The following is an 18,668-nucleotide window of genomic DNA, read 5'->3' as shown; positions in this document are numbered from 1 at the left end:
TTTTTCTGAATTTAACAGTTCCCTCATCTTGAGTAAATAAATAAATCCTCTCAAAATGACTGTATCCAAATTTAGATTCCACCATATTGTTCCTCAGTACGTCAGGAATAAATCTGTTGGTCCCCTTTCTCTCTGAATTTTTTAATCAGGGATAAATCTGCATTGAATGTTTGGTTAACTCTGAAATAAAACTGATTATGTGGTAAGTTCACAAGTGAGTCATTCGATAAAAATGGGTCTGGAATATGCAATGAAAGGCATCGATTTTTAATTATCTGGTGTTCCTTTCTTTGTTAATGCCCTGTCGTGAACATACTTGTGCACATTCTGACATGTGATGAGCCTTTCCAGGGTTGTGGTGCTGCATCAGGTTCCTCCAGAGCTGAATAGGTCTTAGAGCCCAATGCTGTGGCCACCACATTCCCAGAATTTAATTCCATTATATGTCTATCTCTTGGGACTGTGAAGGCAAGTGTGTATTCGGTGCAGATCAGAAACTTTGCTCACCATAAGGAGCAGATTGTTGATGCATTTGATTGCATTCAGGTACACATGTTGGTGAAAGCCTATGAGGAATGGTTGGAGCAGATAATAACTACCTTACAATGTGCAGGGCAACACGTCAAAGCATATCCTGTAGTCTTTGCGTGTTATTACCAGCATTTGCCTTGTTCTGTGCAAAATGCAACATAACTCAACAATGAATAAAACTCTTGCATAAGTCTCTATCTGCCTGACATGTCACCACCTTTCCTTTTGAAAACTACAATTTGTATCAGAAATAGGGGCTTTCAACATGACCACCACATCAATAACACAGCTTCGCAGCTTTTTGCCCATCTCATATTACTTGACTTTAAATTTCTGTTTATCCACCTCTTTTTGTTTTAGAAAGGTGGTTCCATACCCATGGACCACACTGAAGAAAATAGAATAGAAACAATAAACAAGTGAAAACTGATATTCTTTGGTCATTTATTCAGAATAGCTGTTAAGTCAGCTAACAGCTGGATTCAAGAGGCCAAGAAATATTTGCAAAGAAACAATGTAAGAGAAGAAAAAATGAAATATAGAACACAAGTGTTACAGATGGAAGGATTCAAAGGCAGAATGGAAAACAAAACAGTTTCAAAATGGTAATCCTTCGATATGTCCATCCAGCTTCCTTTAGGGCCACACGGTGACCCTGTTCAAATAGCTGAAGCTGTTCAATCTGAGAGCGTACTTGGTGGGGTACAGTTGTACCCTAAGACGATGATGCAAACACTCTTCACCTCTAAACTCAGCACAGTTACTGCCTGCAGATTCAAAACAGACAGTGCAAAGGAGGCCTCTTGAGCACCAATGAGCATGATAAATGAATTACCGTATTTACTCGAATCTAAGCCGCACTCGAATCTAAGCCGCACCTGAAAAATGAGACTCGAAATAAAGGAAAAAAAAATTCCCTAATCTAAGCTGCACCGGAAATTTGAGACTCGAAATTCAAGGGGAGAGTAAAGTTTTAGGCCGCACCTCCAAATCGAAACAAAGTTGGTCCATTGTAATATGAGACACAATTTAGGTCGAATGAATGACGATACAGCTACAGTAATTTGGTTCGAGTCGTGAAGCTTAGCAGTTAAGCTTTACCAGGTAGCCATTGCTATGCGTCAGGCGCTCCGTCCGTATTTATATGGGTACCCTTCCTTTTTCACGTGCTTCGTCTGGTTTGAATCGATTGCTTATTTTGCTTTGATCTGATAAGTGCTGTTCTCTTTGTTATAGGTGTTTCCGTCACTCTAAGCTGAAAATGCATTACTGTACTGTGTCACGCATTGTTTGTCACCTTCTGATAGTGCATGTTTACGGCCTGTCGCCGCTCGCGGCATGGCTTGCTTTTGTGCGCACTACCGCCGCTTACAGTTTAAAAAAAAAAAGAGAGTAATTGTCTCATTAGTGAAACAATGGCAAGAGACTGCTATTTGTTGTTACTTACACTGCTGCTTTCTTTGATAATGATCAACAAGAACCAAATAATAGACTGTGTATGATAGAACATGTTCTGAACGAGAGTTAGGCGAAAATGTTTCTCCGTTTGAAAATCTTTGCGGCCGCTTCTTTAGTACATCAAATTCTGCACAGAAATTAGAGTCATCTTAGAATTAAAAATCTAGTCAGTTGCTTTGCTTCATTTCTGACTGTATCACTATTAGGCATAAGAATAATACGAATATAAACATGACACGATACGTATATTCTTCCGCGTTTGCTGTTGTCTCACTGTAGTTTCGTAGTTTACTGGGCACGCAAGATTTAAATGAGATAGCAGCAAACACGAAAGAATACATGGCAAAATGTTTATATTTGTATTATTCTTATGGTGAAGAGAATACTGCATGTGATTCACATTTCATCAGGTTCCTATTAGCAACCATCTCTTCTCACAGGTAGGAAACAATTCAGAAAGTAGAGTTGGCCATATTGACAAACATCCAAAACAGTCTTGCACGTCGGATTTTCGTAGTACATTGAAATTCTGCTACATTCGAAGATGAACAATACGGAATTTGTATTTACTTCGTTGGATAATGTACGAAAATGCAGTGGTCGAAACTCGGGGCGGAGAAAAAAATGCTCATCTTCCACCTCTTTCTTTTTTTTTTAAATGACGCGGAGGTTATGGCGCCGGTATTTACCTTTGTGCCTACAAAGCATGCCCGTGTAGCGCTACATATATTCGACGGCAGAAGTTAGTTGTGGCAGCACCTACCAACATTTTTCAGAACTTCCACTTGCTTTGCATTCGATTCTAAGCCGCAGGCGGCTTTTTGGATTATAAAAACCGGAAAAAAAGTGCGACTTAGATTCGAGTATATACGGTACTAACACTACAACCCCTCAGTAAGCACTTATTATACCCAGGTGCCAACAAATACAGTCAATGAGGGCACTGCATTTTGATTCCAGCAGCGCAGAATATCAAAATTTTAATGTAGACCTTTTTTATCTTTTCTTACTGTAGGATCTGAGGGTGGCCAATGTACAGGTAAAACTTGTTATGATTGTTATTATATTACGTACTTATATCTACAATAAAATTAACTGCATGAAATGATTTTTTAAAGTGAGGTACTCAGTTTCTGCACACAATCCTGAATGAGGTGCTTCTATAAAAGCTTTTGATCCAATGGCAGTTGTAAATAATTTAAAATGGTTCACTTTACTGGTTATTTGGTCACCCAATGGCAATTAATCTTTGCTTTTATGAGAATCCCATGTCAACATGTGTATGCAATGTGTTTTGTTGAAGATAACACACTTGATGCTGACACAGCAATTTATGTTTACAAGTCCTCAGCATTAAAATGTCTTTCTGCCATATTTTTAATTTTCATGATTATTATTCAAGGTGTGAGAATCTGTCAGAGGGGATCATATGAAGTCAAAAACATTCTTTGATGAGTGCATCTAGTTAGGGGACTGTATACCATTTGTGCATAAACAACGGGTAACTGATTTAAGTTTTATAATACAACACATTATGTTTAGTTTCTTTATGTTTCACATAGAAAATGAAAAAAATTGTTACTTTGTGTGTGTGTGTGTGTGTGTGTGTGTGTGTGTGTGTGTGTGTGTGTGTGGAGAGAGAGAGAGAGAGAGAGAGAGAGAGAGAGAGAGTTATAAATACTGCCTGTGAGAATAAGATTACTGTATGCCTTATAGTAGTGAAGCCCTGCTGTAATGTAAGAGACTAACCAGGTGGTCAAAGAAAAACAAAAAGAACAAACAGAAATCATTTTATATGTACAAAGAAAAAGATTATGAGAAACTTCATATATAAACATTCAATGTCTTGACAGCTATTACTATAAACAACCTTGTAGAAATAATTGCATACACAACAGCAGTTCTATCTATGTAGAATATCCACACTGTTTGTCCAAAAAGTTCCGAGACCGATATTATTCCTGTCATACAAGCGACGACAGTGTAGTAACAACAATGACTGCTTGAAAAAAAAAATGGCTCTGAGCACTATGGGACTTAACTTCTGAGGTCATCAGTCCACTAAAACTTAGAACTACTTAAGCCTAACTAAGCTAAGGACATCACACACATCCACGCCCGAGGCAGGGTTCGAACCTGTAACCGTAGCGATCGCGCGGTTCCAGACTGTAGCGCCTAGAACCACTCGGCCACCCTGGCCGGCAGCTGCTTGAACTAACAACTATAAACAACAGATGGGCATTTTACAAGCAAGCAGTATTAAGTACTGGACATTTGGCTGTAGTGTGTCAATGTTGTCATGTCACTAACAGAAATGAAGCTATTATCTACAAATCAAGTGTTCAAGGCATTCTCCAGAATGTTTCGAAGAGGAGAAAAGTGTGTGTAAAGTTCCCCCCCCCCACACACACCTTTACTCCCACAGAAAAGTGGAATGTGGATACTTGCCGCAAATTGATTGAAATGTAAAACATGGACAATTCTTTCTGGGGAAAAAACCTTCACAGGTGATGAGACTTTGTGTTATCAATATGAACCTACCACAAAATGACAAAATGCAGAAATTCGCATGTAGATGCAATGCTTTGACGACATCACCAACATTTAAGCCAAAGTGATGTGGGAGTTGAACAACATTCCAAAGAAGGACTTTTCTGACAGTTTCATGCAGTTGCACAGACATTCTGTTTGTTGCCCGCAAGTTGAGAAAGACTATGTAAAACACCTGAAGCATTAAAACCACCATCTGGACTTTTCTCTATTTTTTATTAATCCAGTCTTGAATCTTTTTGGACTGATGGGGTACATCTGTTTAAATTAATAATTGCTACAATTACGTTAGGTGTTACTGTAACAATACTTGCGTTCGTCGTTCACAGTAGGAGCGTCCTTTCTTACAATGGCATTCCACCGCATCGCAGTGCTGGTAAGTTGTGTACATATCATCAAAAGCATGTGGGACCCTCTCCCAGGAAGCATCTCTGTAAATTTTACCCCTCCAAATCAGCAAATCAAAACATAAAAATATGTACTGGAGAACATGTAGAATTTCATAGAAAATAATTAAAATATTATGTATTACATTTCGGAGAGTCAGTGGCTGTAATACTAACATACATTTTCTATTAATTACAGGCAACATCTATTACCACCAATGTATCTGCCTATCAAAAATCCCAAATATCCACAATTAAATTCACACTTTGCATCACATCAAAGTGAATTACATTATTACAGCAACAAGGTACATCAACAATGCTGTAAACACTGGAATTGTGCCTTAACATATAAGTAATTCAGTCTCTCTCTCTCTCTCTCTCTCTCTCTCTCTCTCATACACACACACACACACACACACACACACACACACACGAAATAAATACATTCAATTTCAAGTGTAATAGGTGTCAGTAGTAGGTACAAACACTGACACTGAGATTTGAAAATTATTAATAACACTAGTATCATGTACACTTTACGTAGCCTCAGTGTTTCACCAAGTGACTAATTTAAACTTCACCCAATTACTCTACCAGAGGGACTACTCAGCAAAACAAAATGGTTCATACACAGTAGTAATTCTCACTTCTTTTTTATTTCATGTAATGCATGAGACAATTAATGAATTCAGAAGCGAAACCTTACCTACTGAACTGAAAATGTCCCTAAGAGGTTTTTGTTTTATCTGAAGTATCTGGATGTATAAATCATACTGAGGCCAGAATGAAGGCTAGCAAAGAGAAGGTTATAACATTGTTTTTCTATCTTATAAAATTGTTTCACTGAAGATACATGGTTCCTTCCAACTGACACACACACACACACACACACACAAACACACACACACACACACACACACACACACACACACAGAGAGAGAGAGAGAGAGAGAGAGAGAGAGAGAGAGAGAGAGAGAGTGTGGGGGGGGGGGGGGGGGGGGGGATCGCTGATGTCAATTTGATTCAAAAATATGTATCATATTTTCTACTCCAGTATTAGCACTTTTTAGAAAATCTATCTGTGTAAATCAATATTGAAGTTGCAAGCAATGATCATGTGGAACTAAACTCATTCTATTCATCCACACAGTTCTGCACATTTACTACAGAACTTTAGATCAGTTTTGTGAACGGATTGAAGCAAACATAACTCTGTACATTATTCTCAATAATTCCTTGTAAGTAATATTAGTGACAAGAGTACACAAATTAAGTAGGATAGTTCTTATATAGCACATTTTAAAATATTTAACAAGTTTTCTTGAGATATACCCCCAGCATGAAAGCTGTGTAAAATTTGGGCTCAGGAGGATAAGAGGAAAGTCCGCCCCTGGGCCTTCAAAGATGGAAAATCACAATGAAAAAGAAAAATCATCTATTTCACAAAATTTACTTCTGAGTAATGTATTCATTCTAAGTTAATATAGGCTGACTCATTACTTCATTTTCCTGACCTGAAAGCATTCTCATTTCCCAGATCAAATTGGTCACCTGACATGACAGGTCAGTGACCCTATGACAAGTAAAGAGGGGGCAGAGTGAGCAGCCTAGCTATTCCTTTTCATAACCACCACAGTCAACCCAAATCATCTTTCAACTCTGAGGGAAAGTAGAAGTCATCATATGTGCAATGCTTTTGTCTTCAGTCTGTATAGAAAAAGACAACATATTTACTTCAGTATTACTTCGATGTTCTGAAAGTCAGCATGGATAGGTCATCAAACATTTGGAACAAATGAGTATAGAATCTTCAATTGTGGATGAAGTCACTAAGAGAACAGCAGCCTACGGAGAATTATACTGAAGTTTTCGACTGAACTGCAATATCTTGTCAAAGCATATTCTCGTGGAATGTCTCTCCATGCAGCAGAGGCTATTCATTATTCGAGGTGGATAGCAAAACCTATTTATTCCTTGGAAATATTTAGGTTCCTTGAAGAATTTTTCACAAGAGTGTTCAATCTGTGCTCTTTTTATTCTCCATGTCACTGCATACTGATGCACAATTCTGTGCCTCTTCTGAAGCCGAAGCACCATGTTTGGACTTAAGCATTCTTTCAAAACTTTGTGAATAACAGGTTGTCGACTGTGTTAACTCTCATGTGGCTTACAAAGCCCAACAAATCATTTATGGTACCTGTTTTGTGTTCTGTTGTTATGACCAGCTTTTATCACAATGATCCTTCTGAATTGAAACTGATAATACTTGATGCATGAGTCATGAAGTGGAACCATCAGACAAAAATATTAAAATGATAAATGACAATACTTACCAACGATGATGTTCCACAGTTTGTTTCTAATAAAATACAAAGTGCATTCAAAAAGTAAGGTGACTTTATATTTTTATGAAAAAACTATTTATTTATTCATTAATATTCACATTGTCTCCTTCAAAGTAATCCCACTCAGATAAAATAAACTTCTGCCAACATGTTCTTCCAATCCTCGAAGCACTTCTCATAAGCACTTTTTGGTACAGCCTTGAGTACTTCCAGTGATGTAGCTTTTATTTCCTCAATGGTTCAAAATCTCCATCTTTTCATACGTCTCTTCAGTTTTGGGAACAGGAAAAAGTCACAGGGGGTCACAGCTGATGAATATGGTGGCTGAGGCATGATTGTCGTGTTGTTTTTGGCCAAAAATTTCTCACAAGCAACGATGAATGAGCAGGTGCATTGCCATGATGCAAAAGCCATGAATTGCTTTTTCCACAATTCCGAACTTTTTGCGTATTGCTTCTCGCAAATGGCGTATAACATCAAGATAATACTCCTTATTGACAGTACGACCTTGAGGCAAAAATTCATGATGCACTACATCACGGTAATTGAAAAAAAAAAAAAAAAAAAAAACAGTGAGCAAAACTTTGACATTTGATCAAACTTGGCGTGCTTTTTTGGTCTGGCTCTCCGGGACGCTTTCACTGGGACGATTGGGCTTTGGTTTCAACGTCATAACTGTAAACCCATGTTTTGTCACCAGTTATGACCCTTTCGAGCAAATCAGGATCATCACTGATGTCATTCAAGAGTTCCTGAGCGATGCTCATGCCACAGTTCTTCTGATCAAAATTGCAATATTGCACGACACGAGCCGACCGATATGACAACATCCTCAGCAACTTCTCTTACGGTAAGGTAACAATTTCCCAAAACAATTTTCCTCACAGCTTCGAAATTATTATCTGTTTTTGATGTGCTCGGGCAACCAGAGCGAGGTTTCATCATTGGCATCTTCTCGACCATGTTGGAAGAGCTTGTACCACTTGTAAACAATTTTTTTTTTACTTTGAGCAGACTCATTGTATACCACTGTCAACATTTCAAGTGTTTTAGAGCACTTGATCCATTTTTCACACAAAATTTGATGCATATTCTTTGCTCCATTTTTTGTAATAATCGAAAATCACTGAGCACATTAACGCACATCTAACCTTTCTACCTGTCAAAACTAAATGAAGTATGCTGTACATGTGAAACTGTGAACATATGTTCTGTAATTTTGAATCAATGTACAGTCAAGTTTCTTGCAAGCCTTTAACGTTGAATGTGTGTGTTCCTGTTTTTGCATTGTACTTCACATATAAACAGTTCAAGATATTTCTATGATGGGACTGAATACAATTCTGTAATTCTAATCACTATGTCCTTTATCATCAAGTACATACTTTCCCAAATGCTTAAAATAATGCATAGGTATGGTGCCTGCTATGTCCTGTTATAATTTAATTATCAAAAATTATTTCTTCCTGCCAAATTATAACAGTACCATGTATCACCTGTAAGACGTCAATTTTCCATTTTATTCTGTTGCATGCTATTATCTTTGAACATAATTAAATAATCAGTTGTCCTCAAGCACACTCCTATTTTGTTTATTTTTTAATGATCAGGTTCAGCTTTACAAATCACCAATTCACACTCCTGTGTTTGTCATTCTTGTTATTTTGCTAGTAAGGAGTAACAGGATGCATTTATACGAGGAAATGGTCTTGACAATTTCATTTCATTAACAGATATGGGAATTTAATGTACACTGACTTAAGAGCTGCATTTGCTGTTCAAAGGATAAAGAACTTGTGGAAATACCCAGCAGCTCTAGAGCCCCATTAATATCTCCCACTGTGTCGCACATTCAGCATACACTGCATTTGATTTTGGGCTGCACAGGAGTGTCTGCAATGTACTGAATAAAACAGTCAATTTTTTGTGGCATACTGGGGATATGTTGCACAATTACTATGTATCAGCAACACACAACTTGAAGTTAGAAACTTCTAACTTTTTTGATGCCTTCCCTCATAAAACATTAAAGTTTAGTGTTGGACCACTTACAGGGGTAATAAGAGTACAAAGCTGATTGAATAGTTTCTCGTTTCAATAAATAAATATATTGTGACACAAGATCCACAAGCACCAAATATGGATATCACTGAATCATATGGGTTGTTTCTTCTTTAGATGACCATTGATCCTTGTGGTCAAACACTTCAATTTTATGAAGTACATTAAGTCTGTAACACATTTCTTGCTGATCTTTTCATGGCTTGTCTACTTTTCATTCCTTTTTCCTTCCCCTTTTCTTTACACGTGTTTATGGAACTGGTTCCCTGAATTCAGAATTTCGAAGTTATCCACAAAGTAATACCCAATGTTACAACATATGACAAATGTCTCTCTTGATTCACTTTTGATGAAGAAATGCCATTTCATGGAGTACCACTGAAGTCATAGAATTTTCTGTGAAGGTAAAGAGATATTCTGGACAAACCAGTTCCCACACAGAATGTATAGGAGAACAACAACAATACACAGTGTTTCCCATACAGCATTAGCATTAAATGTTGAGCCATGATCAATAATTCAAAATTTACCTTTTCAAATGTCTGAATAACATCCTGAGTGTATAAATTGATGGAAACTGTAACATTTTAAATGAAACAATAAAAATTTGTTCCACTCTGCAAGCTAGTCATTGAAAATAAAAATAAATAAAGATGAGAAAAGATAACATCATCATTAAATGAGATTTTAAAATAAAACTTACTGTTCAGGTATGAATATTCCATTTTTCTTCATACTGGAATGAAACATCCTTTTATTATTGCACAATGGGCACTTAAAAAAGTATCCAGCATTCAATGCAAGCATCTGGAAAAAAAAGGAAAAACATAGAAACATGATTATCTGCACAAATATTTGTGACAATTGAAACTTTATTGTTAATTAACAAAATAACTTAAATATGACAGTTGATCATTAATGTGTGCTAGGAATAATGAATTCATGGACAGACTGCATGTATTTGAAAGGCAGCTGGATATAGAAAACTTAAATTTTTCCGAACGTCTTTCATCTCTAGAACTGCACCTAGACATGTTTTGTGGTTTATCAACAAAACATTAGAATAAACAGGTAACATGTGTTTTTCCTTTCTTTCTATTATTACCATTATCATCATCATCATCATCATCATCAATATTCTTCATTTGTAAACCAATTGACATTTCTTCCTTCCTGATAGCCCTCCAATATCAGCTTGGGCTATTTTTACTGCAGCTTTACTTGAGATACAAGTTTACATGTAAAACACAGCATAAGACTGTAGTTGGAGATTTGCTAAATGGAATGAGTTTTGCTGTCAAAAGGATAATGTGCTTAGCATACAATAACTACTACTTCAGAGTCTTATTTGAAAAGGACCCTCAAAAAACTCAAAAAAGTTATAGTGATATGTTAGGGCTGTCAGTGGGCTGTGTCCAGGCACTCATTTTATGGACACAGGGGCTGAAATAGATGGCAGCAAAGCAAAAGCTCAACTCCACTTTCAAATATTCCTTTACAATGGAAGATCCAGGAGTAACGCCCAATTTTATTTCTTGCACCACTGCAAAGAAGAGTGATAAAGGTATTAGGATGAGTACCATTGAGAAACAGCCCTCTCATGCTGGAGACATTCTGCGTATTCTGATTAACTCGGATATTGAGTCAGAAGGGGACTTACCAGATTTAGATGGTGCCCTTCTGCCAGACAGAAGTGACAATGAAGACAGTGAGACAGAGGAGGAGTTAGGAGATGCCTCCCTATCTCTGTTCTTCCCACAATAGTCTTAAGTGTTGACTGGTACAACAGTCAAGAAACATGGCAGTTAGAGATGGAATGGAATGTCACAAATACATCATTGCCTGGAATAACAGCTGCATTGAATTACGCGCGCACGCGTGTGTGTGTGTGTGTGTGTGTGTGTGTGTGTGTGTGTGTATCATATACTCTGGATGTACCTTTTGGGGTGAAGGTGCTTCTCTGGTTGATCTCTGGCTGCATTCTTAGGGGCCTACTTTTATTATGGATGAAATCAGAAGAGACTGATTCCATGAACTTCTCAGATTTCTCCACGTTGATGAGAAGTCATCTCTAGCTCAACACACCCCCCCTGAAAAGTTCCTTCTTATTTCTGAAATACAGAATGAATTCGTGCAAAACTGTCTCCACTGTTATTGCCCTGGTAGAAATATTACAACTGGTGAGTTGTTATTTCCAAGCAAAGCAACGTGCATGTTTACCCAGTTTATGCTGAAAAAACCTGACAAATATGGACACAAGTTTTGGATCCTCGTCGGTGGGAACAACGAACAAGATTTACCAAGAAATTTTCAATTGATTAAAGAAGAACAAGTCTGACTTGCATTCCACCATCATCTTGAAAAGTCTGATAAGTCTGAGTGTACCCTGACTGTGTACAAAGGAAATAAGAATAAGAATGTACATCTCAGCACTTTATTTCCTGAAGTAGATGGGACCAAAGAAGGAAAGAAGAAACCAGAAACTGTTACTTCCTACAACAGAAAAAAGTATGCTGTGGATGTTGCTGATCAAACGATTCATAAATATTCAGCTAAGTTTGCTAGCTGGAGATGGGCACTGTATGTCTTTTACAATACTGCAGACATGGCAATAATAAATGTGTGGATTATCTACAATCAAAAAGCCAAAAATAATCAGGCAAAGAAGGTGTTTACTCTTGAGTTGGTAAATGAACACATGAACAAGAAACCATAATGAGCAGGACAATAGCAAACAACCCAGTCAGAAACAGAAGCAGTTGTAGTATTTCACAAATTACAAAAGGAAAAGACATGTCAAATTGGGATGAGCAAAAGAAACAAGACCAATGACATCTGTGAGAAATAAAAAGTATACAAACAGTAACAACATTCTGCTCAAAACGTGATTTCAAAGTCTGGAAATAAACAAGTGAGATGAATGAAGAAATGTTAGAAACTTCAGAAACAGGGCACATTTCAGAGTAGACATCCAACATTTTGTATCCAAAACAGTAATCTAAAACTTTCAGGATAAAGTTTTGACTGAAATATGTACATGACATACAACTGATTGGAAAAAATATGTCTTACTGTAACCATGTTGTGGATTTTTAAAGAAAATATCATAAGGATTAAATAACCCCTTTCCACTGTTCTGGGAGTATCACCTTTTTCTGCTATTCTAGTATGAAATCTTTCCCTATTAATAAATTGAAAACCTAGTTTTAAAAATGTGAAACAATTTCCCACTAACTAAAATGCTAATCACAAAACATCAATTTTTCAGAACTTTTTGAACAACTGTTGCACAGTCTTTATGCAAACATGCCTATAACAGGAAAATTGTTTTATTTGTAAACTGTTGCCCTGCACATCCTAAAAATGTAGGTTTACGAAACGTGTAGTTAGACTTCTCACCATCAAACTGCACAAGCAAGTTGCAATCTTTTTATATTTGGGTATTTTCCACAGTTTCAGAAAATAATTATAGAAAAGCCACTGAGCATAAGGCATAAATTATGATGGAGATTGGAAAGGACTCTGCCACCTTGTTGGAAAGGACTCTGCCACCTTTAAGGCATCAATCAAAGTTGCTTTGCATTAAATAACAAAGTTTATGGAGTCCACCATCTCCAACTGTTTCTGGAAAGTCGGATTCTTCCAAACAGATGAAGATGGTGGGTTTGGCCTATTAGATCTGGATAATGATAATGGTGACCACAAGTCTCCTACTTCATTATAGGACATGTTGATGACAACATTGTTAGCCGTGGAAGATTGTTTTCCCACAATTTACACAATTCCTTTAAGGTCCCTTGAGAACAAACCACTATGTTCAGTTTTTCAACCAAATTAAACAACACTGCTTTCAAATTAAGTTAATTATTTTTGGTCAAAACAAATATTTACTGTCAATGAAGTTACAATGAAGATAAATCTGTTTTTGGAAACAAAAGATCACAAAAGAGTAACAAGAAGTAGTTTATTAAACAAATATCAGTGTGTCCAGTAATTATCAAAGTTTTCCAGGTCAATTTTTGCATCTTCTCAAGATCTAATCAACTTTGATCGATTTTATGACAAAATCTAGAAATTTTGTTGACATAAAGGAACATAATGGACACTGCACTCTTGACTTACAATAATTTAAAAAATCTCTGAACAAAACATGGTTTATTTTAACCAAGAAATACATACCAAATCACAAGTAAAATGAACAAAAAATTACAGGAAAACTACAATGAGACCAGGTTGCAAAGAAAGTAAAACATAATTAATAAAACATTTCCCTTCGGAACAATCAACTGATGGGAGCACACAACACTGACATAAAAACAAAGAGCATTTTTATTTCAGTAAAAAATTACACTTTTTACAAACAGATCTAAAGATTAAAATTCAAATACAATCTGAACAAAACAATTATGGAACAAATAGCAACAGTCTACTTTGGTAAAGACACATATATGAACATTAAGTGAAGTCACAGGCATATGTTTTTTAGTGGTAGAACTAGTACTTCAATCTGAGAAACATCTTTTCTCGGCACTTTCGTTGACCTTTGTTTCCTTACTTTGTAGCTCTCTTAGTTTTTCTCTAAACTCTTTCCTCTTCCTCCGATTTTCTTTTGATGACTTTTATGCTACCCTTGTCTCTGCGACCTTTCATGATAGGTATAGATCCAACACCCTCAGTGATCTTGAGTGCATCATGAACAGTACGAAGAGCTATGAAAGGCTTCAGTCAAATTTTCAAACAGAATGGAGGAGATATAAGAGAAACCTCTTTTAAGGCTAGCACTGCCATGGAAGAGAATGCAAGCACACTTGATAAAACTCTTCAAATTTTCATGCCCACTCTTATCCCAAATGACCATCATCCAGAACAGATCAATGCAATCCCAAACCCTCCTCAAGTTCTTTGTGAATTTCCTTTGCTGGCCTGATCTCTATAAGATATTGGAACTTATGAGCTAGGACATCAGTCCAATGAACACAAAAGCGATTTAAGCTACTGAGATGTGTGAATGCTATGCCTAACCATCTCTTCACAAGTACAGCATTAAAGTCCACTTCTAGATCCTAACATGTGATGCCTTTGTAAAAAGACTACACTAGGAGTGATTTATTCAGAGTGTTGGATGCTATATTCTTCATAAATGTAAGAGACTCTTTCTGGAATGTCAAGTTATCTTTCTCTGATATGCCACCTTCACAGATCAATTTTGAAGAGTCTCTTTCTCTAAAACTTATGATTTGACAAGTTTTTTCATTCTCTGACCACAGACTGTGGGGAAGTATAGAGCTAAAGAGGCATCTGACTGAAATTTAATTAGAAACTCCTCAACCTGAGCAGCCACAGTTTCAAAAAAGGCATGAAGAGCTCTCAGCATCTTGTCCCTCAATGATTCACACCTTACTTGATAGCTATGACTCTTAGGAATTCCAGTAGTGACCTTAGGTTTCAGTTTTAACTCTCCAGCTCCTTTTTCGCCATTTCTATTTCCTTCACATATTTTTCATCAGTCATTAATAGTTGCTGAGCCTGGAATGCAAACATTTTATTTTCCACCTAACAAAAGGTGCAAAGCTGCTACAGGAAAACAGAAGTGCCTGTAATATTATTGGTGGAATCAGTTCATTTTTAAATATATTATATAAATCTCTCAGAAGCTGAACAAGTTTCTGACCAGCAGTGGGACAAACTGTCTTAAAAGCACCGCACACTAGATGTAAGCCAAATGTTCCAAAGTCCTAAAACACAGGATTCACTGGATAAGCTTAGACTTTGAGCTTGCTTTTCAATTCTCTGCCTTATTAGCATTAGGGCCATCCATGGATAGGTGAATAACTTGCCTTTTCACATTTACCTTAGATTGGAATGCATCTGCCCCAAATCCTCCAACGACAGGGTGGCGCACGAAATGTGTTACCATTTTGTTTTTGAATATAACTTTATTGTCAATACAATCTTAAAGGAACATATACTACACTGAAGAGCCATCCATGGAGATTTGTTCTAACTCAGCACATGCTCAATATGTCTACCATTTCGTTTCCTAACTTCCTTCAAACGAACACTGAAGTTAGTGATTACCCTTCGGCACATGTCTTCCGTAATTTCACTGCAAGCTTGAAGAATAAGTCACCTGAGCTCCATTAAATCACCTGGACGATTCGGGAAAATTTTTTCTTTTAGGTACCTCCAAAGAAAAAAAGTCACATGGATTGAGGTCTGGACTATTGGGGGGACAATTTTGTCCGTCATTGAAGCAACCTGGAAACCTGAGTGAAATGATCCGCATGTCGAAATGCTTGTGTAAAAACTCCAACACAGTGTTTTCAGTATGTGGCCTTGCTCCATCTTGCATGAAATACTGCGTGTTGAAGGGCAAGGCAGTAGCAAGAAGCTGTGGAATGAAGCTATTGTGAAGCATGCTCAAATAACGCTCGCTGTTCACAGTTTATTCAAAGAAAAAGGGTCCAATCAGACCGTGACTGGAAATTGCTGCCATGCTGTAATTCTCGGAGCATAATGTTGTCGTTCATGAAGCACTTGTGGGTTTTCAGTGGCCCAAAAGCGTACATTTTGTTTGTTAACCACACTGTCTAAATGAAAATGCGCTTCATCTGAAAACCAAACGTTGCTGAGAGTTTCTTCCCTATCCTCCGCCCACTGAGCAAACAGTAGTCTCTGCTACTTGTGTTCTTCAGTGAGCTTCTGTGCACAGGTCATCTTGTATGGGTACATAAGGAGGTCACTTTTAAGAATGCATTGAACGGAGCGTCTGGATATTGCCAGCTGCACTGCTGCCTTTCTACACGATTTCCCGGGACTTCTCTGTACAGCAACTCGTGCCGCTTCAATATTCTCCAGTGAACAAACAGGCTTAGGCCGAGGTCGCTTCGCTTCCAATACTGTTCCTTCCTGTACAAATTTATCGTACAACTTGTAGATGGTCTTCTTGCAAGGGACCCACCGTGTGTTAAACTGTTATCGAAAACGCCTCTGAGTCACAACAAGGCTTTTCGTTTCACGAAAAAGTAACACAATTGCCGATCATTGCTGTGTCGTCAGTCTTCCACTGTCAGCCATTGCTGCTTACAAGTCTCCTAGCGGCAGTATCATGAATTACACGTCATTTCGCAACTCATTGTTTTTTCCAAGCTCTGCTGATATTGCTGTAGAGATCCCAGTGGGATATCTAATGTGCATTGTAAATTTTGAAAGAAACAATTGATAACATATTTCGTAGGCCACGCTTTAAATATTTTGTCCCACTTTTTCCCAAAAACACAGAAGTGCTGCTCAAAAACTATCACAACTCATCATCCCAGATATGTGCAAATGGGCCTATCTGTTAGCGTTGGCTAATCTTAGTCAAACTCCCATCAAATACAAGTGCTGCCATGTCAAGTGCAATAATTTACTTTTGACTTTTGAAGCTGCACTTTGTAGGCAATGGGTCAAATGAATAAAATGGAGAAAGTACTTTAGTCTCGGATTTTGGAGAACATACTCAGGTTACATAAAAAAAAAATGAATCATAGAACATACTTGACCTGAGAATGTTCTCAGCTTGAGTAACATGGTGGTGGAAGTTGCTCAATGCGAAGAATATTGTCCGATTTCATGTGAATAAAACGAGAAGTTTCTCATAAGTGGAGAACTTTCTCCATTTTTTGAAGGGAACTCTGTAGAATATTTCAAGCTCAGTAAGTTCTGTTCATGTTAAGTTTTACCAAGCTTTTGTGGTAGAAATATCAGAATTTATGTTGTTTGGGAGGCAAAAAAGATATACAAAGTCCAAAGAAATACTGAAGAGAGAAACTGTAGAAGTTTATACAGATTTAACCAGAAAAATATTTATTTGGCTGGCGAAGTTCCTTCCCAAAGTAATGCAAGAACTCGAAAGGCGGAGGGAGGGGGGGGAAGGGGGAGGGGGGGGGGGGGGGCGGCCTTTCAAAGCAGCAAAAATGAAAACATTTTTGTGCTGTTTAACTGATGCAAATTTTCAGACTGGTGTGCAACAACAGTTAGGTATACAGCAAAAAACTGTGTCACTGACATTTTCAGATGCTCATCACGTTTTCTCACAGCATAAGTCTTATATTTCATAATTGTCTAACTTCATCTGCCAGAGTGTGTGTGTGTGTGTGTGTGTGTGTGTGTGTGTGTGTGGACGCGCGCGCGCGTGCGTGTGCGCGTGCATTGTCTATTTTCAACAAAGGCCTTGCTGGCGAAAAGCTCATTTTGTGACAGTCTTTTTGTTGTGCCTATCTGTGACTCAGCATCTCCCCTATATGGTGAGTAGCAACTATCCTTTTCATAATATTGTTGTAACATTAGAAATAAGTACACAGATCGAAAAATAAATAGCCAATTTATTATGAACCTAGCGATCTGTTTCTGGTAATGAAACAGTACTTGACATGCGAGCAGACCATTGCGTATCACATTTAAGCAAAATTATCTCATGTTAGGAAACTCTGACAGTGTTCTGGTTTGGAGTAGATGAAAATGTGATGAGTCCTTAAGATATCGTTCGCTTACTGTGTTCCCCTAACTTCAATTACAAAATAAGTTTCCCGTATGTCAAAAATTTAATAATATTGTCAGAAAATGCATTTTAGTGAACTGTCCACAATTGACTTAATAACCTGTTGCTGCACATAAAAGGAAAATTAAAACATAGTGCAACTCTTCCACAACATCTTCATGCCAGTTTCATTTACATACATTCAAAAGTTTGCACGTTTCAGCGAGTTGAATGAAATGTAAGACTACACGTGTGTTGTGTGTCCACACATGGTAGATGGTACACACCAACAACCTTCTCAAGAAGGAGGGGAGCTAGTGAGAAGGAATCCTCCCATCAGAGACTATGCATTTTTAGCACAATAAATGAAATCACCACTAAAAAGAAATAAATAGGTGTGTTTCCTACTGACTGAATACTTTCCCGACACCAGTGAAGTCTGGAACTGGGCCACTCAAATTACTGTCCATCCTCCTCCAAACGGATTTCTTATTTCTTGTTTTTTGCACCTGTCAATGATGCAGGGCTTTTATGATACCTTGATGTTTACCTCCACAGTATCCTTCAAATCTGAATCACTGCACTCAGAGCTAGAACTCGTTTCTAAAATTACAGGTCTGAGTGACAGAGCCAAATGTTCTCATTCATATTCTCGCCACTTTCATCAGCTAGTTTGCAATCTGAGTCAGGTGTAAAATCTTCAGTTACATCCTGAAAGTGACAAAACCAAAGTAAAACATGCAGATCTTAATAGAAATATGCAAGGTTCCAATACTCAATAATGCATAGGTCATCACATTATAAGTTGCTTTG

The 18,668-nt window shown here is 37.4% G+C and overlaps 1 protein-coding gene across 2 annotated transcripts in view; it reads right to left on the bottom strand.

The window, feature by feature from the left end:
- LOC126184622 (uncharacterized) overlaps nucleotides 1-18,668 on the bottom strand; it is a 234,213-nt gene that overhangs the window by 117,298 nt on the left and 98,247 nt on the right. For both annotated transcript variants that reach the window (XM_049927083.1, XM_049927084.1), the window contains exons 6-7: nucleotides 10,038-10,141; nucleotides 4,854-4,970 (exon numbers count right to left, since the gene is read on the bottom strand). In XM_049927083.1, the coding sequence (XP_049783040.1) occupies nucleotides 4,854-4,970; nucleotides 10,038-10,141 (221 nt within the window). The remainder of the gene's footprint in view (nucleotides 1-4,853; nucleotides 4,971-10,037; nucleotides 10,142-18,668) is intronic.

The sequence above is a fragment of the Schistocerca cancellata genome, chromosome 4, assembly GCF_023864275.1.
Source record: "Schistocerca cancellata isolate TAMUIC-IGC-003103 chromosome 4, iqSchCanc2.1, whole genome shotgun sequence".
Classification (NCBI taxonomy): Eukaryota; Metazoa; Arthropoda; class Insecta; order Orthoptera; family Acrididae; genus Schistocerca; species Schistocerca cancellata.
Note: the sequence above shows the minus strand (reverse complement) of the source record. Positions and strands in the feature narration are given on the sequence as shown.